The sequence below is a fragment of the Humulus lupulus genome, chromosome 3 (assembly GCF_963169125.1).
Source record: "Humulus lupulus chromosome 3, drHumLupu1.1, whole genome shotgun sequence".
NCBI classification, from domain to species: Eukaryota; Viridiplantae; Streptophyta; class Magnoliopsida; order Rosales; family Cannabaceae; genus Humulus; species Humulus lupulus.
The window spans coordinates 243396799-243421620 of record NC_084795.1 but is presented as its reverse complement, the minus strand read 5'-3'; the positions used below and the strand labels follow the sequence as shown (position 1 = coordinate 243421620).

General features: G+C 39.7%; 1 protein-coding gene across 2 annotated transcripts in view; it reads right to left on the bottom strand.

Annotated features, from left to right (window-relative positions):
• Positions 1 to 24822, bottom strand: part of LOC133823525 (D-lactate dehydrogenase [cytochrome], mitochondrial) — a 58685-nt gene that overhangs the window by 14222 nt on the left and 19641 nt on the right. For both annotated transcript variants that reach the window (XM_062256339.1, XM_062256338.1), the window contains exons 6-9: positions 1057 to 1171; positions 881 to 941; positions 219 to 255; positions 51 to 112 (exon numbers count right to left, since the gene is read on the bottom strand). In XM_062256339.1, the coding sequence (XP_062112323.1) occupies positions 51 to 112; positions 219 to 255; positions 881 to 941; positions 1057 to 1171 (275 nt within the window). The remainder of the gene's footprint in view (positions 1 to 50; positions 113 to 218; positions 256 to 880; positions 942 to 1056; positions 1172 to 24822) is intronic.

Genomic DNA, 24822 nt, shown 5'->3' with positions numbered 1-24822 from the left:
TTTTATAGTGTACTAATTCACAGAATAATATTGCCAGAAATTAAACTTACCCTGCAGCACTCTTCCGTGCACGAGATGCTGTCTTGACTACATCTCCATTGGCAAGAACTACCTGGAACAAAATTGCATTCATTAAGAACTTGGGTATCACAAGGAAACAGCTAACCAACCTTGAGATTCAAAAAATAATAATTAACAAATTAATAAAATCAAGCCACCTTAAGATTAATGACATTGTCGCGCATTGTTCCATACCTACAAGCTTAAAAAATTTCATTAAAATCAATCACTATTTAATAGCATCAAAACTGTGTCTTGGCATGTTGTTCATAATATTGTTCATAATGTTTGGTTAAACTAAGAAAATTTTAAGGAGCCATAATATTTTACATGATCAAAGATTCAAATTTCAAAGGCTATTGAAATGTGTAGTGAAGAAACAAAACTAATATAGGTCTTGTTAAAGAAAAATTAACAAGACCTATATTAAAATAAATGTGGCTAGCTGATTGTGAATTCATGAAAAATCCAAGTGGTGTCACTTGGGAATCTTTATATGCCAGGGAGTTTTTTTTACTTTATGTACCAAAGTTAGGCATGTCCAACATTCAAGATATAGCTCAAACTTTGTTGGAAGTTGTTATACTCATATAATGGTCTAAAACCTTAACCATATGAAATATATAATTCAGTTAAAGAAAATAGATGCAATCAAATATTACTACCAAAATAAACAAAGCTGGAAAGTTGAAAGATTATTTTTTTTTTTATAAAAAAAAAGTAGAAGCTACTATAGGATGCAACTATAATGCAAAAGTAAAATCAGATTTTCTTTTTCTTTTTCTTTTTCTTTTTCTTTTTTTAGAAGAAGCAGATTTACCTGACAGCTAATGAACCAGAGCAACGTGTAGCACACATTCCCCCTATAGTTGCACCAGGCCCTGCAAATTTTTAAATTATATGAAATCCTAAATAGCAAACATTGAACCCCGCATGAAAAGAACTGAAAACCATTCACACTGGCATGTTCTAGTCTGCAATAACAAATAAACTAACCTGGATCAAGGGGAAAGAATAGACCATAAGGCTCCAGGTACTCATTAAGCTCCATCCATCCGATACCAGGTTCAACAACAACATCCATGTCCTCAACATGTAATGCTTTAACTTTCTACAATGTGAATAATAAAGGCAATATAAGCACAATAACAATAAAATCTATCTAAATTATACAAGTACTAACCTTTAGGTCTAATTCTAATACATTGTTATTTTGAGAAAATTACCAGTCATGCATTTCATACAGAAAGTATCAAAGCTTAAAAGTTGTAGCGCAACGGGGACAAATGCCATCAGCTTAAGAATTTAGATGAAGGGAAAAGGAACCAACAAACATGTCAAAGATTGAAAAAAAAAATTCCATTATTGAAATTTTCATTTTCTGAAGATTACATGTACATATGTGAAGAAAATAGAAACGAAAAACTATCTTATTTCCTTCAATTTAGACTAGGCTACTTCACATAATTTATAGGAGAAGTATGACAACAAATCTGCCACTAATTCCCCTTTATTACATGATAAAATAATCCCTTAAAATCATGAATTTAAATACAAACCTGATTACATCAAATCGGCAAGTAGATTTCAAATCTTAGAGATCCTTTTTCTTTTATTGTAAGAATAAACATAAAAATAGAAATAAATCTCCTAGCAATAAATTCGACATTTGTAGAAAAATATACGTTTTCACTTCTAAAGGAATAGCCGTACAAAGGTATATTCTAAGTATAAACTAAATTACACATCAATTACACCTTAACGGTAACACACTAACTAATAAACTATAAAATACCAACAAATAAATTCTTATTATTTCTACACCCTCCCTCAAGCTGGTGCATACAAGTCCAACATGGCCAGCTTGCACACTTGCTCATCAAAACTTACTTTTGATAATTCTTTTGTTAGTAAATCAGCAGCTTCTTGTTTGCTTGGCACATAAACAACAAATAGTTCTTTTTCTTCAATTTTTTCTTTTATGAAATGACGGTCCACCTCCACATGTTTGGTTCTATCATGATGAAACAGATTGTTTGCTATATTAATAGCTGATTTATTGTTGTTGTATAGTTTCAAAGGATTCATCCTTTGAAGTTGTAGTTCTTCAAGAACTCGTTTAATCTAGATCAATTCACATACTCCTTGAGCAAGAGCTCTAAGCTCAGATTCAGCACTGCTTCTTGCGACAACGAGTTTTTTCTTGCTTCTCCAAGTAACAAGGTTCCTCATACCTTGGTACAATATCTAGATGTTGATCTTCTGTCCTCAATTGAACCTGCCCAGACTGCATCTGTGAAAACTTCTATGCCTCTTTCTTCATTTTTTATGAACAACGGACATTTTCCTGGTGTCTTCTTTAGATACTGTAATATCCTATAAACTGCCTCCAAGTGTTCTTCTAAAGGGTTTGTGCATATACTGACTGACCAGGCTAACTGCAAAGACAATGTTAGGTTTGGTCTGAGACAAATAGATCAATTTTCTCATTAGTCGTTGATACATCTCTTTGTCTATAGGTATCTCATTTTCTTTCTTCTTGTACTTCCTTTTGGGTTCCACTGGAGTTGCTGCTAGTTTACATTCGAGCATACCAGTCTCTGAGTAGATCAATAACATACTTATGTTGAGAGACTAAAATCCCTTGCTTGGTTCTTGCATCTCCATACATAGAAAATATCTCATCTGACCAAGATCTTTCACCTCAAATTCTTGAGCTAGTAGTCTTGTAAGCTCCCCCATTCCATTAAGGTCATTTCCAGTTAGAATCATATCATCAACATAGATAATAAGAATTACAATCTTACCATCTTGTGAATGTTTGAAAAATAGAGTATGATCCAACTAACCTTGTTTGTACCCATGCTTCTTAATCACTTAATTGAACCTCTCAAACCATGCTGCACGTTAGAGTAGAACCCTGATAGTATTCTTTTTTTTGAAAAAAAGAGATAGAGGTCGAAGTGACCTCCTCTCAATAATATTGAAAACCCTCACTTATGGCGGAGGAAAACCGTAGTAACATAGGGAAAAAGAAAACAAAAGTTATGACCACAAATGCACCCACTCCCTAAGAAGATCCAAAAAGAACACACCCTCAAATTCTTTCGTTCTATACACCCAAGTGGCAACCCAGAACCTGATTTTATCCCAAAGAGTGACCACTGAAGAAGAGGACTCGTCAAAAGTCCTAGAATTCCTCTCCAACCAAATAGCCCAAAATGTAGCGAGGACGGTACACTGCCATAAACGCCTCACCCTCTTACCTCCCTCCAATTGGGAGAGGAACAATTGCGCACAAGAGGAAGGCATACACCAATCGACCCCGAACTCTTGTAGAGCTTTATTCCAAACGAAACTGGCGAACGAGCACCGAAGAAACAAATGGTCCACTGACTCGCTATTGTTATTACAATTAACACACCAATTTGGCGACAAGGAATGGAAAGGTCTCCTCCTCTGCAAATTATCATGGACACTTAACTTGTCAAGGAATAATAACCATCCAAACACTTTAATTTTGTAGGGGACACCACTTTTCCATAACCTCTTCGCCCACGGCCACTCTGGCCCCAAATGATCATAGGCTAAACTTTGAAAGGCCGACTGGCAACTGAAAACCCCGCTACTGTCAGGTTTCCAGATCCTTTTATCTTCCAAAATTTCCGGCAGATGCACATCCTTAATCAAATCTAACATCTCAATCAAGCTAGGAATCTCCCTGTGGAATAAATTCCTTCTAAATCTGAAGTCCCAGCCTAGACCTTCAGTGCTACTACCAACATCAACCCCTAACAAGTCTCTGATCGAAACATTCGCTGCCTCGGACACCCTGAATAAATCATTGAACCGTGAGCTCAGGGAACAGTCACCAATCCAATTATCCTCCCAGAAACGAATCCTATCACCCCTCCCCACTTTGAAAAAGACCCTACGCCTATACTCCTCATACAACAAAGAAATGTCTCTCCACGGACCACGAACTAAAAATCTACTCCCAACGTTTGTATCCCAGAAGCCAGCATCTTCCCCATACCTACTGACCACCCTGTGCCATAAAGAAATTTTTTCCAAGGGAAAACGCCACAACCACTTCATAAGAAAAGCCTTATTCCTCAAAACCAAATTCCCAATCCCCAACCCTCCATGACTACGAGAATTACAAACATCGACCCAGGAGACCAAATGATCGGCACCTGACTTGTCCGCACCTTCCCAAAAGAAATCGCGCATCAGTTTCTCAATTATCATCACCACATTCTTAGGGAGACCAAAAAGCGACAGGTAGTACACGGGAATGGAAGACAGAACAGATTGAATAAGAGTCAGCCTCCCACCACTAGACAGAAAAGCACTCTTCCAGGAATCCAACCGATTAGCACATTTAGATATCACCGGGTCCCAAAACCCTTTGGAACGAGGGGAAGCCCCCAAAGGAAGCCCCAAGTACTGAATAGGTCACTCACCCACTTCACACCCAATCTCACTAGCTTTCTGATCTACTAACTCTTTCTGCAAATTAATCCCCAGAAGCTGACATTTCTGCAAATTGATAGATAACCCAGAAACTACACCGAAGACCTTTAGAATGTCCAAGAGAACCACCAGGGACTCATCATTTGCGAAGAAAATCGTATCGTCTGCAAACTGAAGGTGGCTCACATCCACTTTATCCTTGCCCACTGAGAAGCCTCTTAGAGCCTTGGCGCTTTTAGCTTTATCTACCATTCTTCCTAAAACATCCGCTATCAAAGTGAACAAGAATGGAGACAAAGAGTCCCCCTGTCGAATACCCCTATAACCTTTAAACTTTCCTCTCGGACGCCCATTTACAAAGACAGAGTAAGAAGTGGAGGATAAACACCCACGCATCCACCTCCTCCAAACTTCACCAAAACCCTTCATTTCCAAAACTAAATCCAAGAAACCCCAGTCCACACAATCATAAGCTTTAGTGAAGTCTATTTTAAACACCCAACATTTTCTTCCTTTGCTTCTATATTCCTCCACTGCCTCATTTGCAATCAGAACTGTGTCCAAAATCTGGCCCCCCTCGACAAAAGCACCTTGATTTTCGGCAATTGTGTCTGAAAGAACTCCTCGAAGTCTATAAGCCAACACCTTTGAAATAACTTTGTACAGACTAGTGACTAGACTAATAGGCCTGTAGTCCCTAACCCGACAGCTATTCAATTTATTCGGAATTAGGCAAATGAAAGTTTCATTGGTTCTTTCGTGGATAACACCATCCTTGAAAAAATCATGAAATACATCCATCAAATCCTTTTTCATTACCTCCCAATTGTTCTGATAAACTGCAATGGAAAACCCATCTGGCCCCGGGGCTTTAGAGCCATCACACGAAAAAACAGCTTGTCTGATCTCGTCTTCCGCAAAAGGACGCTCGAGGAAAGAAGCCATAACCGACGAAATTGGAGACCAGGAAATCCCGTCCACCCCAACCCAATCTCTCGGCACCGCCGAATACAAAGATGAATAAAAACCCACAATAGCCCTTTCAATATCGGGGTCTTTATCCCAAATAGTTCCATCCTCTTCCTCAAGCCTAGAAATGAAATTCCTTGCTTTTCGAGCATTAAGAATGCTATGGAAAAGTTTGGAATTAGCATCCCCTTCCTTTGCCCATCGACACTTAACCTTAAACCAAACACTTCTTTCTTCTTCAAAAACAATTTGCTGCCAATCCTCCTTCACCTTTGAACGTTCCAAGAGAAGATTCTCATTCCAAGAACCCCCTTCCTCCAATCTATCCAACTCAAATAGTCTCCTTTTCAAGAAATGTTTCCGCATTTTCCTCTCCCCAAAGACATGACGACTCCACTTCTTAATATGACTACAAATAGAAACTAGTTTTGACATAAATCTCATGCCCGGCCCCCCTTGCCCCTTAGCTGAACCCCACCACTCCTGGAAAAGAGGAGAAATCCTTGCGCTCCAACCAAGCATTATCAAATCTGAATGGAGAAGGGCCCCAAGACGGAGGACTAGAATCCAACACTACCGGACTATGATCAGAAACTACCCGAACCAAAACTTCCTGTCGAATGAAAGGATAAAATTCCGACCACGAAGGAGAGTGAAAAAACCTGTCCAGCCTACAGCAAATTGGCTTATGTCTAAAGTTTGACCATGTATAACGACCATTTTGAAGCTTTGGATCAACCAATTTTAATTCTCTAATCAAAGCGTCGAACATCTTCATGCTCCTAGTATTAGAATTGCTATTCAACTTCTCCTCAATTCTTCTAACCACATTGAAATCTCCCCCAACACACCAGTTATCCCCACAAATAGCACTCAACCCAGCCAATTCATCCCAAAAACTCTCTGCTACCATAGACTACAGGACCGTAAACACCTGAGAACCAGCAGGGACCTTTCCCCTCAGCCTCCAAGCGAATTGAAACTGAGAAATCCCCGACTAAAGAATCAATTACAGAGACACACCTCGTATCCCAAACTACCAATGTGCCTCCCAAACGGCCTATCGGATGCTGATAAATCCAAGCTTTAAACCTAGATCTCCAAATACTTCCAATGAAACTCCTATCTATTGAGCTCCTTTTTACCTCTTGTAGAACAATAATGTCTGGGTTTACTTTACAGATCAATTCCTTAATTGCTTTCCGTTTGCCTTTATTGCCACAACCTCTCACGTTCCAAGTAAGCATCCTCATAACTTGTAACTGTGCCCCAAACCCCTCTTTTTCCTGTTTCCATAGTTAACATTAAAGCTCAGCTTGCGTAATTCCCGGTAACTTTTCTAAGATAGACTGACAGAGTCTCCTAAACTTTCCCCTCCCAAAGCAGAATGGATCACCGATATACCCAAAGAATCCATAGACTTAAGAAGTCTAGAAGACTCGCTCAACTTCTCCTCATCCTTGTTCCTAATATTGTCGAGAGAGGCTGGCCTCTCCTGCGAAATACCTCCCTCTGACGACCCTTCTACGCACGTAGTCCCGTGAACTTCCTCAACCTGAGTGCTTTCTTCATATCTTCCTCCATCCCACAAGTATCTCACCTGCTCAACACAGTCCTCTTTGTCATTCTTTTCGCCGTCTCCAATCTCATCCACATATTCATCTTCTGAACTGCCTGAATCAAGCTCCTCATCTATTGGAAAAACTAAATCCTCCTCTTCTCCTACAGTTTCAAAAGAAGGCTTACCCCCAGCTTGATCTTCTATAAAATACTTACTTTCTACGCCACTGTTATTTTGCCTGCGAGAATACACTTTCAATCCAACCATGTTATCTTTAAACTCTGACTCCTTCTCCTCTAACTTCTCCAGCAGAACACTCTGCTTCGTGTTGACCTTCCTTCGCACCGAAACATCCCAATATATGATATTCCCTTGTGAAAAACTGCCACGCTGCTTAGGAGAAATTCCTTTTGAATTGGACAGCTTAGCTTTTGATTCTGTCCAACCCAAACCGTGGCCCAAAACCTTTAAAATACTTATTGGATTGAAGAGAGCCCTTGGCTTGACAATCAAATTAAAAAGACAAGGCCCATTTGCCAAAAAAATTTGAATCCGGCCCAAAGAAACTGCTGAAACAACCCAACATTTTTCCTTAAAATGCCACGTGTAAGAATCATTTTGAACCTCCTTTTTGAAAGTGAAGCACGTGCTTGCCATCCCACTAAAATTAATAGATAAGTCTGACTTTATTCTATTAAATATTCTCTTTAATGGCAGGCATAAGTTACGTGAAGTAACAGAATACTCATTAATGTCAACCATGTTTGACGCCGATCCTCTCCTTGCTGTCTGCAACTTCCGATCAGTCATGGCCACCATGGTACCGCCTTCCATCTCCTCAGCTTCCCCATACGTCTCTTCCTTCCCATCGTTGGTCCCCTTTTGCTTCTCCGAACAAACTCCTTCATCGGGACCCGATCCACACTTAGACTCCCTGGACGTTTTCCTCTCCCAGAATTTCCTGACCGGAAAAAACTTCTTCCCTCGAACTTTAAACATACGCAAGGAAAGCTGATTGCCATCATACGGGAAAGAGATCAAACTTGGAATAAAACCCAAAACATCCCCCTTCACTTTAATATTGGCACAAAATAAATTCTTCCTTTCCAAAGTATGCTTGTCTATAGCTAATAGCCCTCCACAGATTGAGCCGATCACCTTGAAAACATGGTGGTTCCATATATTCAACGAAATACCTTCAATACCAATCCAATCGTGTTTACAAGAAATTTTCCTGTTCACCAGTTGATTTCTCCAACTCCATTTTGCAAAGGAGACTATTGACACTCCAGGAATAGTAACCGAGCCAGTAGAGATCAGCCTTTCCTGCTCCCTCTCATTTGCACACTAGATTAAAGCCCTGTCGTCTGAGAAATTCGAAACACATAACTTTTTCCCCCACCATCTTTGGACTCCCTCATGAACAGCCGACCAAGGGCACCGACTGTCCCTTCTGAATATGAAAACAGCCAACCTCCAATCGAAACAGGCCTCATCCCCTGTTACCAAAGAATGGCAATCCTTTAATAACACATTTTTCGGTTTGACTGCCCCTTCCTTCTCATCCACGATTACCTCCTTGGGATTTCCTTTAACGATACAAGCCCAAGAGACTTTTCTGTCCACCTTCCTTCCGAGATCTCCTTGTGAATCAAAGCCCTTCTTCTTAACCAAGTGCTTCAGGCAATCCGCTAGTCCTTTCCATCCCTGAGCAAAGTCCTCCGGAATGATGATCGAATTGAAAGCACTGTTATTGAGTACGGAAATCTTCAAAAAAAACTCCTCTAACATTTTGAACACATTCCAACAACACCCTCGTGGAATTATCCCTGTAAGTTCTCCTCCGATGCACCCTAAGGTCAGCTTTAGAATCGATAAACCACACTACTACTTCTAACAGCCATCTAGAAGCGTCTAAAGATAGTGAAATCTCATAACCTGATAGCCTTGTCCTCTCACAAATCCTTACTGAGCCACCATCCTTAGAAAGGGTCAGCATAAACACCTTGAAGGCTGTACGAAAACTCCAATACCTCTGACCAGAAGACAAGATGGGATCCCCCGAACCAGATTTTTGTCCAAATCCAGTGGGAAAATGGACGTATTTCTTCCCATAACCAGTGGGGTTATGGTGCGCATTAGATATGGACATACACTCTCTCTCTCACTACACTCTCACTAAGCTTGGTGTGGATTTATTTCAGTAATTAGGAAGTTGACCACAGCTGTATATAGGAATCAATTTGGTATTAATACCAAATATTTTGTATATTTATTCTTTCTAAAATTAGGGGATTTTAATGGTGTACTTTCTAGAATTAGCTATTTATATTTATTAGGTCAGATTCTAGGTTGTATATATATTCCCTCTCTTTGAGATAATAATACATAGAAAAATATTCAAATTTTCACATGGTATCAGAGCAAGGTTCCGCTGCCTAGCTCTCCAAAAAAAATTTTTTTCCTCTTCTCTGTGTCCATCTCTGTCCTTTTCTGACTACCATGGCTGCCGAAAAAGACAGCTTCATCTCAGAGGTAACCTCCAAGACCTCCTCACCAGATCAGCCCCTCTCTACTCCAACTCCCTCTCACAGCAATGAAGCTATCTCACAGCAATCCTCCACTCCGTTGACTGCCACTCATGGTATTGAAATGTTGGCAGAACGAGGTAATAAATCAGTAGCTTATTTTGTCCATAAAAGAACTACTAAATCTTGGATTCTTGATTCCGGGGCTTCAGATCACATGACAGGAGATGCATTAAATTTTTCTGAGTTTCACATGAGTACAGGAAATCATACTGTCAAAATTGCTGATGGTACACTCTCTAAAGTTGAGGGTTTGGGTTCAGTCATCATTAATAAGGACCTAACCCTCACTTCTGTACTCTATGTACCGAAATTGGATTGTAATTTACTTTCTATTAGTAAATTTACTCGTGACCACCATTGTGTGACTAAATTTTTCTCAAATCTTTGTGTGTTTCAGGACTTGGATTCGGGGAAGAGGATTGGCAGTGCTGAGATGTGTTCTGGTCTTTATGTTCTAAGGAATGAAACTCAATCTACTAGCACAACCCAAAAGTTTAGTTTGCTTTCTTTGAATAATCAATCCATTTCTTGTTCTAATAACGATAGTGATATTATGTTATGGCACTATCGTCTTGGTCATCCAAATTTTTTGTATTTGTCAAAAATGTTTCCCTCTTTATTTATTAATAAAAATCCAAACTCTTTTTGCTGTGAAATTTGTCAGTTTGCAAAACACACTCGCAATAGTTATTCTAGATCAACATATAAACCATCCAAACATTTTTCATTAATTCATAGTGATGTTTGGGGGCCTTCGCGGGTCAACACTATATTGGGAAAAAGATGGTTTGTATCTTTTATAGATGATCACACGAGATTAACTTGGGTGTTTCTCATGAAAAATAAAACAGAAGTGAGTGAAATATTTCAGCGCTTTCATTCTATGATTCAAACACAATTTCACACAAAGATTCAAATTCTCAAAACTGACAATGCCAAAGACTTCTTTAATTCTGTTCTTGGTCCTTATTTGATACAACAAGGCATCATTCACCTAAGTTCTTATGTTGATACTCCTCAGCAAAATGGACCTGCTGAACGCAAAAATCGACATCTCCTTGAAGTTGCTCGGTCTCTCATGTTTGGGACTCATGTTCCCAAATTCTTCTGGGGTGATGCCATTCTTACTGCTGCATACCTCATCAATCGGATGCCATCCAAGGTGCTAAAATTTCCCTCATACTCTTTTGCAACTATTCCCTCATACTCGATTCATTAGCTTTGTTGACCCTAAAATCTTTGGATGCACTGTTTTTGTCCATCTCTATTCACAACATCGTAGTAAGTTAGATCCTAAGTCTATCAAATGTATCTTTATTGGTTATTCCTCCCATCAAAAGGGTTATAAGTGTTATTCTCCTACTACTCGAAAAACTTATAATTCTATGGATGTAACCTTTTTTGAAAAACATGCTTACTACAAATCTGAGATTCAGGGGGAGAATGTAAATGAATCTCATCTTTGGGAGAGTATTCCAGGTACCCATACTGACATTATTCTGGGTACTCATACTCATACTCCGCCTCTTGATCAATTTTCCAATCCAGTCAATGACACTTCTTCGACTTCTTCAGTCATGGAAAATCAAGGTCCATCTAGTTCTTCCCAAGTCATAGAAAATCAAGATCCACCGATGACTATTGAGCCTCAACAACAAGAACCTAAAGAGATCCGTGTCTACCAAAGAAGGAAAAATTCTGACAAAGAATTAAAAGATCGAACACATCTTGAGTGCCACCATGAATCAGAACTGGATCCACATCCTCCAGAAATACATTCAGGTTTGAGTAATCCTAGTCATGATAATGTTATTCATATAAATGATGATCTGCCTATTGCTTTAAGAAAAGGTGTTCGAGCTTGTACTCAACATCCTATTGGCAACTTTGTGTCCTACAAAATCTTATCTCCATCCTATCAGGCATTTGTTTCTACTCTTGACAGTGTACAGATTCCTCATACAATTCAAGAGGCGCTGATTGATCCTAGTTGGAAAAAGGCTGTACAAGATGAGATCAACGCCCTGGTGAAGAATGGTACTTGGGAAATCACAAAATTGCCAACTGGGAAGAGACCCGTGGGATGCAAGTGGGTATTCACTATTAAGCATAAAGCAGATGGTAGCATTGAGAGGTTTAAAGCTCGCTTGGTTGCCAAGGGTTTCACTCAGTCTTATGGGATAGATTATCAAGAGACCTTTGCACCCGTTGCAAAACTCAACACCATTCGTGTTCTTCTCTCTCTTGCTGCAAACCAGGACTGGCCATTGCACCAACTAGATGTTAAGAATGCTTTCTTGAATGGAGATCTTGAAGAAGAAGTCTATATGGATATTCCACCTGGTTTTGAGAATTCATCCAACCAGGATAAAGTATGTAGACTCAAAAAATCTCTATATGGCCTTAAGCAATCTCCACGAGCATGGTTTGGAAAATTCAGTAAGTCAATCATTCAGAATGGCTATACTCAATGTCAGGCAGATCACACATTGTTTGTCAAAATCAACTCAGATGAAAGGATAGCTATCCTAATTGTTTATGTTGATGATATAATATTAACAGGCGATTACAAAGAGAAACTAATAAGGTTGAAAAGTTTCTTATCAAAGGAGTTTGAGATTAAAGATCTAGGGTATCTCAGATATTTTCTTGGCATGGAAATTGCACGATCAAGACATGGCATTTTTGTTTCTCAACGTAAGTATGTTCTAGACTTACTCAAAGAAACAGGAATGCTTGGGTGTAAACCAGCCTCAACTCCAATGGAGTCGAACAAGAAAATTGGCTCGGGGACAAATCAGACCCCTGTGGACAGGGGGAGATATCAAAGGCTAGTTGGACGCCTTATTTATTTATCTCACACTAGACCTGACATTGGTTTTCCTGTTAGTGTGGTGAGTCAATACATGAATAATCCAACAGAGGAACACATGGAAGCGGTTACAAGAATCCTAAGATACCTCAAGATGACTCCAGGAAAAGGTTTGCTATTCAAGAAGAAAGAAAATAAGGAAATCAGAGTGTACACTGATGCAGACTGGGCAGGAGATATAACAGACAGAAGGAGAACTTCAGGTTACTGTTCTTATGTTTGGGGTAATCTAGTAACATGGAGAAGTAAGAAACAGACAGTTGTTTCCAGAAGCTCAGCTGAAGCTGAGTTTAGAGCTCTAGCTCTCGGTATTTGTGAGGGAATTTGGCTGAAAAAGTTACTTGGTGAACTGGGAGTATTTACAGAAGAGTCTATCCAAATGCTTTGTGACAATCAAGCTGCCATCAGTATAGCAAAAAATCCTGTTCATCATGACAGGACTAAACATATTGAGATAGATAGACACTTCATCACTGAGAAGATTGAGAATGCTATTGTTCAAGCTATTTATACTCCATCAAGATTTCAAACAGCCGACATCCTCACTAAAGCTCTCCCAAGAACCAGTTTTGAAGATTTAATTTGCAAGCTTGGGATGTTTATATACATAACCCAGCTTGAGGGGGAGTGTGGATTTATTTTAGTAATTAGGAAGTTGACCACAGCTGTATATAGGAATCAATTTGGTATTAATACCAAATATTTTGTATATTTATTCTTTCTAAAATTAGGGGATTTTAATGGTGTACTTTCTAGAATTAGCTATTTATATTTATTAGGTCAGATTCTAGGTTGTATATATATTCTCTTTGAGATAATAATACATAGAAAAATATTCAAATTTTCACACTTGGCAACCGGACCAAAGGTCTCGGTGTAGTCAATCCCATAGGTTTGTGTGAATCCCTTTGCTACCAATCGTGCTTTGTACCGTTCAATAGAGTCATTAGTATTATACTTGAATGTGAACACCCATTTGCACCCCACAACACTTTTATTAGGAGGTAATTCCACTATTCTCTAAGTATCATTCTCTTTGAGTGCTTTTATTTCTTCTAGTATAGCTAATTTCCACTCAGGAATTTTAAGAGCTTCTTCAATATTCCTAGGAATAAAAACATTTGACAAACTAGAAGTGAAAGCTTTAAATGAGGATGACAAATTTGAATAACAGATGAATTTGGAGAGGGGGTGTTGAGTGCAAGACCTAATTCTTTTTCTCAAGGCTATAGGAATGTCCAGAACAGTGTTTGAGTGTGTAGAGATAATTTGAATTATTACTTAGTATTTTATAGCTAAGGTGTAATTAATGTAAATTAGTTATACCTAGAATATTCCTTTGTACTCAGCCTATTTAAAGGCTATTCCTTTAGAAGTAAAAATAACAATCAAAAGTATATTTTTCCACATGGTATCAGAGATTTAAGAGCTTAAAAATTGAGAATTTTTTTCCAAATTAGGCTTATTTTTCTGCCTTTTCTTAAAAAATTAGGGTTTGATACTCTTGAGGTTCAATTTTAGAAAACTATTTTGGAGTTGTTTTCTCTTCTCACCACCACCACAGAGAGATTGCTCAGCCTCTGATCAACAAAACCCCAGCGTCCACTGTCCAGATCACCGGCGAATACTGTTTACGCGCGTCACTATTCACTCGCGGTACTGTTCACGAAAATTTATTTTTCTTCCCAGCCAGCACCTTTCCTTTGATTTTCAACGGTTCTGGGCTCTATCAGCTGATTTCTCTGCTGCACCACTTCCCAATCCTCTCCTCATCATCTCATCATCTTCTTGCACTTGTTTTTTTTTTGGGTTTGTTCCGTTGTTTTTTTCCTTTCTGACCATTGAAAATCGACCATGGTCACTTCTCCAACTGATCTCAACACCACTTGTGATAATTTAGATTGCATTAAGTTTCATTAAATTAAACTCCAATATCTTCTCTTCTTAAAATTTATCCTCAAACTCACCTATTCTCAGATATTCCACTAAAAATGTTTGGTTGTACAGCCTATGTTCATTTTTTAGGACCTAATCATACCAAACTTGATCCTCATTCTCAAAAGTGTATTTTCCTTGGGTATTCTTCCACCAAAAAGGGCTACAAATGTTACAACCCTCTCACTCATCACCTTAGTGTCTCATCAGATGTCACATTCAATGAAGAGTAACATTTTTATCCCAACACTTCGCTTCAGGGAGGGATTGTTAAATATACTCACTGCTAGGATACCTATTTACCAATGATAGGACCTGAATTCAGTCCACCCATTGAATCTAATCCACCAACTGAGTCTAGTCCGCCAATTGAGTCTAACTCTGCTAAATTCTGAACAAAACACTTTTGAAACGGAAAAGAAAGACCAAAAAAGAGTTGTTGGTTTATATTAGACGACGGAATAACATCAAGTAATACCGCCAGCTACGGATCTCGTCTCCCATGAGTCTGAACCAGTGACAAATCCCAATGTAAGTGATTCTTTGAGTCCAATTTCATTTGATTCTAATCTTAACCTACAATAATCTAAATATGGAAACTATACAAAATATACAGCTAGGTTTCCCATTCTAAAAGAGATATCGAATAATATTTCCTACACCCTCCCTCAAGCTGGTGCATAGAGATTCCACATGCCTAGCTTGCACACTAACTCATTGAAACTTTCTTTAGACAAACCCTTAGTCAGTATATCTGCCTGTTGGTGCTTGCTGGGAATATAGACAACACATAATTCATTTTCATCAATTTTTTCCTTGATAAAGTATCTATCCACTTCAACATGTTTAGTTCTATCTTGATGAATTGGATTATGTGTGATGCTAATGGCTGATTTACTGTCACTATACAACTTCAATAGAGCAGTCCTTTGAAGTTTTAGTTCTTCGAGTATGCGTTTAATCCAGATTAATTCACATACTCCTTGAGCGAGAGCTCTAAGTTCTGCTTCAGCACTACTTCAAGCTACCACTAGTTGCTTCTTACTCCTCCAAGTAACCAAGTTCCCCCAAACTTTAGTGCAATAACCAGTTGTTGATTTTCTATCCTCAACTGATCCTGCCCAATCCGCATCTGTGAAGGCCTTAACACCTCGCTCTTCATTTTTCTTAAACAATAACCCAGTCCCTGGTGTTTTCTTTAGATAGCGCAAAACTCTATACACAGCTTCCAAGTGTTCTTCTAAAGGATTGTGCATGTTTTGACTAACCAAGCTTACAATAAATGCAATATCAGGTCTTGTGTGAGATAGATAGATCAGTTTGCCCACTAGCCGCTGATACATACCTTTGTCAACTGTCTTCCTTTTTTCCTTTTTGTACTTGCCTCTTGGTTCAATCGGTGTTGCAACTGGTTTACAGCCACTCATTCCAGTTTCTTTGAGAAGATCTAGAATATATTTCCTCTGAGATACCGAAATACCTTGTTTTGTTCTTGCAACCTCCATTCCGAGAAAATACTTCATTGGCCCAAGATCTTTAACCTCAAATTCTTGGGCTAGCACTCCCTTGAGTCTTCCTTGCTCTTCATAATCATAATTATCATGTCATCAACATAGACAATGAGGATAGTTACCTTCCCCTCTTATGCGTGTTTGAAAAACAGGGTATGATCTGACTGAGCCTGTTTATATCCATGCTTTCTTATCACCTGATTAAATCTTTCAAACCACGCCCTTGGAGACTGCTTTAGGCCATAGAGTGACTTTTTCAAGTGACAGACATTCTCTGTTCCATATCTTCCTTCTAACCCTGGAGGAATCTTCATGAAAACCTCTTCTTCCAGATGTCCATTGAGAAAAACGTTTTTAATGTCAAGTTGTTGTAAGGGCCAATCAAGATTGGCAGCAACAGATAATAAAACCCTTACTGTATTTAACTTCGCAACCGGAGCAAATGTCTCATTATAGTCCACCCCATATGTTTGAGTGAACCCTTTTGCAACAAGTCTTGCTTTGTACCGATCTATTGTTCCATCTGCCTTGTGTTTGACTGTAAAGACCCACTTACACCCCACCACATGTTTGTCTCGAGGCCGTTTGATTATTTTCCATGTGGTGTTGGCTTCTAGTGCTCCAATTTCCTCATACACTGCTTTCTTCCAGTCTTCTTGTGTGAGAGCCTCGGTAATAGTCTTGGGAATCACTACTTGCTCGACTTTTGCTAAAAAAGCTTTATAGTGAGGATTCAGTCTACTATAGCAGACATATCTTGACATTGGATGTTGAGTACAACTTCTAACTCCTTTCCTTTTGGCAATTGGTAACTTAGACTCAGGTTCTACCATACTGGAAGACTCAATATTAGAATTATCAGAAACTCTGATAGAGGTACGGAACTTGTCCATGTTTCCTCTACTGGCTTTACCACACAGCAATCTTTTTTCTTCACACCTTCCATTATTTGCTTTAATTTTTCTCTCTTTTCCTACCTCCTCCTTCTCTCTTTTCCACCCACCACAACAGAGTCCTACATTATGAAGATTTTCTTTGTCAATAAATATAATTTTCTTTTCTCGATTTCCTCAAGGTGCACATGTGTCATGTGGTGTACTTGACCAACTGTATCTGTATGTTGTTGATATCTGCCAATATAGGAATTCTCATAATGCTGCATGCATAGAAATTATATATACATATATATATATATAAATAGACCAGCAATTTACTGCACTCAATGTCATATTGTATAAAAAACATATCAACTTCTGAATACCGTCAAATGCTTGTGCCATCACAAATCATGGGTCAGGAGGAAGTTCAAATGATCAAATGATTGAATCAATGTATTTGAGAGATCATGTCTAGGTCTAGGTCTAGAGGGCACCATAACCCCTCTGGTTATGGGAAGAAAGTTGTCCATTTCCCCACTGGATTTGGTCAAAAAAATCATTCGGTGATCCCCAATTCAGTTTCTGGTCAAAAATATTGGAGCTTCAGAACGTTTCATAAGGTTTTTATGTTGATCCTCTCTAGGGATGGTGGTTCAATTCGAATCTGTGAAAGGACAAGGGTTTCAAGCTTTGAGATTTCGTTGTCTTTAGACGCCTCTTTGTGGCTGTTAGAAGAGGTGGAAGGGGTGCTAGAGGTAATCTCTCTGTATATCGAAGGAGAACCTTCAGGAATAATTCCTTGAGGGTTCTGTTGGATTGTGTCGAGAATGCGAAAGGAGTTTTCTTGAAGATTTCAGTTTTAAAAGACAGTGCTTTTCATTCGATCGTCATTCCTCAGGAGAAGTTCAGCAAGGGATGGAGAGGTTTAGTGGACTGTTTGAGTCAATTGGTCAGGAAGAGAAAAGCTGAATCTCAAGGGACTCTTGGAGGGAGGGTGGACAAGCCAGTTTCTTGGGCCTCAATTGTTAAGAGGAATTCAAACTCGTCTTCAATGGCAGTGAAGGAGACAGATGACGTTACTGAAAAAAGGATATTGGGGGACTACCATTCAGATGATTCAGGGGAAGAGGAAAAACTCGACTGGCCTTTGGCTGTTCTTATGTTTAGATTGGATAGTCGATCTTCCTGGTTGTCTATTCAAGATGGAGTGCAGAAATGGGTGGGTCAAAAATTAAGGATTTCTTCATTCTCAGATGACAGAGTGAGAATCTGGTGTGCAAATGAGAGTGTGCAGGAGAAGTTGGTCTCCATTGGATTGGTCAACATTCCTGGACTCACTTCAGTTTCTTGTCAAGTGGTGTTGGGCGAGTCAATCGATGGAAAGGAGAATATCATGTAAATATGAGTGGATCGATGTTGAAGGAATCCCTCTAAATTTGTGGAACTTTCAAGTTTTTGAGATGATTGGTACAATCTATGGAGGGTTGTTAGAAATCGATGGAGATACTTTAAAAGGGAAGAATCATTGCCGTGCTCGTCTCAAATTGGTGGGGGGTGACTTTGGCTTCATTCCCAGCTGCATTACAATTCCGATCGAAGGGGAAACTCTCTCCTTGCGTTTGTTTAGATGCCTTCTCGTTGAAGGGAAGCGGCCCCAGCACTCCAAACAAGTTTGGATGAGGAAAGTCCCTTCGAAATCTTTGAGTGGTCAGAAAATGTTCATAGCGAAGGACTCAAAGGGCTTCAGTCGTGGAAGAATGGAGACTAGGGAGGAAGTCGATGGTGTTATGGGAGGACTTACGGTGGCCATCGACGATCCGGGAGCTTTTAATGCAGAGCAGTTAGAGGTGTCTTTTTTGGCAGATTCCCAGGGGTTAATTTTTCCTTCACGTAACGGGTGCATGCCATTAAAGGAGATTTTTAAAAGATTAAAGTCAGACTTATCTTTTAAAAATACAGAAAGGAAACACACGTATTCAGTTTTTAAAAAGGAAGAGTTCTCCTTATTCACGTGGCAGCTGGATGGATTAAAAGTTCCTGTCTTGGCCAAGGCATTGGGCTGGATCTCAGTTTTTAAGACTGATGGGCCTTGTTTGTTCAAAGTAGATTTAAGGATAAGGGCTCTCTTCAATCCAAGGTTGGGTTTTAATTGTCTGGGCCAAGAAAATTTCGCTGGGCCTCTTTCTTCTGACTGTATTAGACTCCATCAGGGATTTAATCCAAAGGGAAGGGGTAGATTCTCTCATGGACAAATTAATTTCTGGAATGATTCGTTCAGGAAGATCCACTCTAGTAGACAGTGTCTTGTTGAAAAGCACAAAGGACAATGAGTCACAATTTGAAGCAGACTTGAAAGGCTGGAAGGTGTACTCCCGCAAGACTTCTCAAAGGAGCACAGTAAGTCCTATCTCAGAAGAAGAGGGAGGGGCCACGTCTTTCTTTGACCCTGTTTTGGAGGAGGATAATTTTATTTATCTAGTGGTTGAAGAACTTGAATCTGGAAGCTCAGAAGAAGAATTTGTCGATGATCATTCCGATGATGGAAAGGTGGACGGGGATGATATAGGATTACAAATGAGCAGTTTGTGGGATGAAAATATTAGTAAAGAAGATTCCTTGCTTGGCGTTGAGGTCAAGGGTGAGGTACTGGAGGAAGGCTCTACACAGGAGGACAAGAATGAGGTACTAAAGGAAGATTCTACACAGGAAAATTCAGCAGTTTTGGGCATCTCCACGGGAATGGAGGATAAGAGTTTGTCTGAGTCTCTTAGACTTATTAATTCCATGCATTCTCTAGGTATCTCGGTGAAACCTTGTGTCATGGGAGAGGTCGATAAAGGGGGTTCTGTAAGTCTTTCTCATAAAAGTCACCGCGAATTACGGAAGCTGAGTTTCAATGTCAACTATGACAAAAGAAAGAGGAATGTTGGGGGGTATAATTATGACTTATGAAGATTCTTTCTTGGAATGTGAGGGGTTGTGGTTCCAAAGAAAAACGAAAAGCAATTAAGGAGTTAATTTGCAAAGTTAATCCAGATATTATTATTCTTCGAGAGGTTAAAAAGGCGTCTATAGATAGGAGATTCATTGGAAGTATTTGGAGGTCTAGGTTTAAAGGTTGGATTCTTCAGGAGGCCATTGGTCGGTCAGGAGGTACCTTGGTAGTTTGGGATACAAGGAGTGTTTCCGTTATTGAATCGTTAGTTGGGGATTTCTCCGTTTCTATCTACTTGGAGGCTGAAGGGAAGGAACCGTGGTGGCTCTCAGGTGTTTATGGACCTGTAGTGTATGGTAAGAGAGAGAGTTTTGGGGATGAATTAGCTGGTTTGAGTGCTATTTGTGGTAATAACTAGTGCGTTGGGGGAGATTTTAATGTGGTTAGGAGAGTTGATGAGAAACTGAATAGCAAGTCAAATACTAGGAGCATGAAGAAGTTTGATACTTTGATTAGAGAGTTAAAGTTGGTTGACCCCAAACTTCAAAATGGTCGGTTCACGTGGTCAAATTATAGACTTAAGCCTATTTGAAGTAGACTGGATAGATTCCTACATACTCCCTCTTGGTCAGGACTATACTCCTTCGTTCGTCAGGAAGTTATGGTTCGAATAGTTTCTGATCATAGTCCGGTGGTGTTAGACACGAGTCCTCCTTCGTGGGGTCCCTCTCCTTTCCGATTTGACAATTCATGGCTGGAGCATAGGGAGTTCTCTAGCTATTTCAAGCAGTGGTGGGAGTCAGCTAAAGTGCATGGTTGGCCAGGTTGTCATTTTATGTCTAAGCTTGCAATTAGGGGTGAACATTTGACCCGCAAACCCGCCCAACCCGCAACCCGAAAACCCGTTTTTTGGGAAAACTCGTCGAAATCGGGTTAAATCCGACCCAAACCCGAGAAAAGTCGGGTCGGGTTCAAGTTTGAAATTTGTTAGCCTCGGGTTCGGATTCAAACCCGAAATCCGAAAAAAAAAATAGTATTTTTGAAAAAAAGTGTAAAAAACATGGTATTTTTGCAAAATTTAGCTTTTCGGACCAAAACCCAATAGGCTCAACCCAACCCAAAATCTGAAAAAAAAAATGGTATATTTGAAAAAAAGTATAAAAAATGGTATTTTTGCAAAATTTGGCTTTTTAGCCCAAAACACAAATGGCCCAGCCCAACCCGAATCAAACCCGAACTCGAACTCGAGTAAAACCCGAAACCCGAAAAAACCCGAAAATTTCGAATCGGTTTCGGTACCATTTTTCTTAACCCGAAACCCGTAAAACCCGAACCCGAAACCCGAAAATCCGACCCGTGTGCACCCCTACTTGCAATGGTTCGAGATAAAATAAAGTAGAGTCGGCTGGTCTTTGAGGCTGGGAAAGTGCAAAAAAATCTGCTCGAAAGAAGGTTGTTTGAATTAGACAGATTAGAGGAGGGGGATCGTAGAATGACCATTTTCGTCTACAGCGCTCTAAGGTAAAGGAAGAATGGCAGCAGATTGTCTTTGAGGAGGAAAGGAGTGTTTGGTTTAAAGTGAAGTGTCAATGGGCCAAGGAAGGGGATGCTAACTTCAAACTTTTCCATAGTATCCTCAGTGCGCGGAAAGCGAGGAACTTTATTTCTAGGATAGAGGAAGAAGATGGTACTGTTTGGGTTGAAGATGAGGATATTGAAAAGGCAATTGTGGGTTTCTATTCTGCTTTGTATTCAGCGGTTCCTAGAGTTTGGATTGGAGCGGAGGGCATTTCGTGGTCCCCGATTTTAGCAGTAATGGCTTCCTTTTTAGAGCAGCCTTTCGAGGAAGACAAAATCAAACAAGCGGTTTTCGCATGTGATGGATCTAAGTCCCCGGGGCCGGATGGTTTCTCCATGGTTGTGTATCAGAATAATTGGGATGTTGTCAAAAATGATCTTCTCGCAGTCTTTCAAGGTTTTTTCAACGACGGAATCATTCATGGAGGAACCAATGAAACGTTCATTTGTCTTATTCCTAAGAAATTAAATAGTTGCCAAGTGAGGGATTATAGGCCTATTAGCCTGGTGACTAATCTTTACAAAGTCATGTCAAAGGTGTTGGCTTATAGACTTCGGGGAGTTCTTTCGGACACAATTGCAGAATCACAAGGAGCTTTTGTAGAAGGTAGGCAAATACTGGATACAGTTTTGATCGCAAATGAGGCAGTAGAGGAGTAAAGGAGCAAGGGTAGGAAGGGTTGGGTTTTCAAAATTGATTTCACTAAGGCCTATGATTGTGTGGATTGGGGATTCCTGGATTTAGTTATGAAAAAGAAAGGGTTTGGCGATCTTTGGAGAAGGTGGATTCGTGGTTGTCTTTCCTCCACATCTTTTTCTATATTTTTAAATGGTCGACCGAGGGTAAAGTTCAAAGGTTCAAGGGGTCTGCGGCAAGGGGATTCCTTATCCCCGTTCTTGTTCACTTTGGTAGCAGATGTTCTGGGCAGAATAATTGATAAGGCTAAAAGTAATTCAGCTTTTAGAGGTTTTACAGTAGGCAAGGATAATGTGGATGTCAGTCATCTTCAGTTTGCCGATGATACGATATTTTTTGTGAACGATGAGTCGTCTTTGGTTGTGCTTTTGGATATCCTTACGGTGTTCAGTGTGGTGTCTGGTTTATCTATCAATTTGCAGAAATGTCAATTGTTGGGGATCAATTTGAATGAGGAGGTCGTGGAACGACAAGCTAAAGAGATAGGTTGTGAGGTAGGACAATGGCCAATTCAGTATTTGGGTCTTCCTTTGGGGGACTCTCCTCGTTCCAAGGGATTTTGGGAGCCTGTTATCTCGAAATGCGCTAATCGTTTGGAATCTTGGAAGAGTGCTTTTTTGTCTAGAGGTGGCAGATTGACTCTTATTCAGTCGATTTTGTCTTCAATCCCTGTTTATTATTTGTCATTGTTCTGTATCCCTAAGAGTGTGGTGGGGATTATTGAAAAGTTGATGCGAGATTTCTTGTGGGAAGGGCCGGAACAGTCAGGGGCTGACCACTTGGTATCTTGGCATGAAGTATGTAAATCCGTAGTCACAGGGGCTTGGGTATTGGAAATTTAGCGTTGCGGAATAAGGCTTTACTCTTCAAGTGGTTGTGGCGGTTTCCTATGGAGAGTACTTCTTTGTGGCATAGGGTGGTCAGAAGCAGATATGGGAGTGATGGGGGCCATTGGGACACTAATGTTGGAGAAGGATTTTCCGCTCGTGGCCCTTGGAAAGACATCTCGACTTTGTATGAGTATAGAAGCTTGGTCTATTTTAAAGTTGGAAGGGGAGACAGAATTCGTTTTTGGGAGGATGTTTGGATTGGTGATTCATCTTTCAAACTGAAATACCCAGATCTGTTCAGGGTATCGGAGGCCAAGAATTATTTGATTAAGGACATGGTAGTGGAGGAGGAGGTCAACAGTTCGGAAGGCCTATGCTTGGACTTTAGATTCAGAAGGAATCTTTTTGATAGGGAGATTCCTAGTTTGATTGAGCTGATAAATTTGATTAAGTTTGTAGATTTACCCCAGATTTTGGAAGATAAGAGGATTTGGATTCCAGACACTAGTGGAGTTTTCAATTGCAAGACTGCCTTTCAAACTTTGTCCTGTGCTAATTTAGGTCCAGAGTTACCTTGGGCTAAGAGGTTATGGAAGAGTGTGGTCCCTTCCAAAGTGAAAGTGTTTGGCTGGCTGTTATTTTCGAATAAATAAAGTGTCTTCGACATTTTGCAGAGAAGAAGACTTTTTCAATATTTGTCACCAAATTGGTGTGTTTGCTGTAAAAACAATGGTGAATCAATTACCCATCTTTTCCTAGAATGCTCTTTCTCCACGGCTTTGTGGAGTAAAGTGTTAAAAGAGTTTGGGGTATCTTGGTGTATGCCTTCTTCGTGTTCGCAACTGTTCTTGTGTCAACTAGAGGGAGAGAAGAGAATGGCTCGTCTTTGGCAAAGTATCGTGCTGGCGACTTTCTGGGTTATTTGGTTGGAAAGAAATAGCAAGATCTTTGATGAGTCCTCTTCTTCTGTTGATTCCCTTTGGGATAGAATTAGATTCTGGGTGACTACCCGGGTATATAGGTCGAAAGGATTTGAGGATGTTTTCTTTTTGTATCTTTGTAGGGAATGGATGTATTTGTGGCCATAATCTTTCTTGTTCTGGTTTATTCTAGGGCTTTGTTTATGTCTTATTTTTGTTTCCACGGTATTCCTCCGCCAAAAGTGAGGGTTATTATTGATTTTGTGAGGTCTTTCTGACCTCTAACTCTTCAAAAAAAAATATTAGAATTATCAGTAGGTACAATAGGGTTAAGAGGAGAATTACTTACATCAGGATTGGTCTATGAGTCAGAGTCATGAGATGTTGGAGCAGTAGTTGACTATATTACTTGATGATTTCTTGGTCGCCGAGAATAAACTAGGAGTTCCTTAGTTTTGGGCGACTGAGTTTGTGACTGCTGAGGTTGTTGCTCAGAAGAGAATTCAAAAGTAGCCTTAGGAAGGCAAGTATCCCAACTACAAACATCACTTACAGTCCCTCCCTGAAGTGAATAGTTGGGATAAAAAGGTTGCTCTTCATTGAATGTAATATCTAAGGAGACGTACATACGTAGAGTAGAAGGGTGGTAGCACTTGTACCCTTTTCTAGTAGAAGAGTATCCCAAAAAAACACATTTTAGAGCTAGGGGATCAAACTTAGAATGATTAGGATCAAGAACATGAACATGAAAGATACATCCAAACGTTTTTAAGGGAAGATTGGAATCAAGTGGTGTATATGGATATTTTTTAAGAAGCACTGAGAGAGGAGTGTTACATTTTAACACTCGAGAGGGCATTCTATTGATGAGATATACGGCTGTAAGAATAGCCTCACCCCAGAAATGTTTTGGGACAGAATTTGTAAACATTAGGGCTCTAGCAATTTCTAAAAGATGCCTATTTTTGCGTTCAGCAACCCTATTTTGTTGAGGTGTGCCTGCACACGA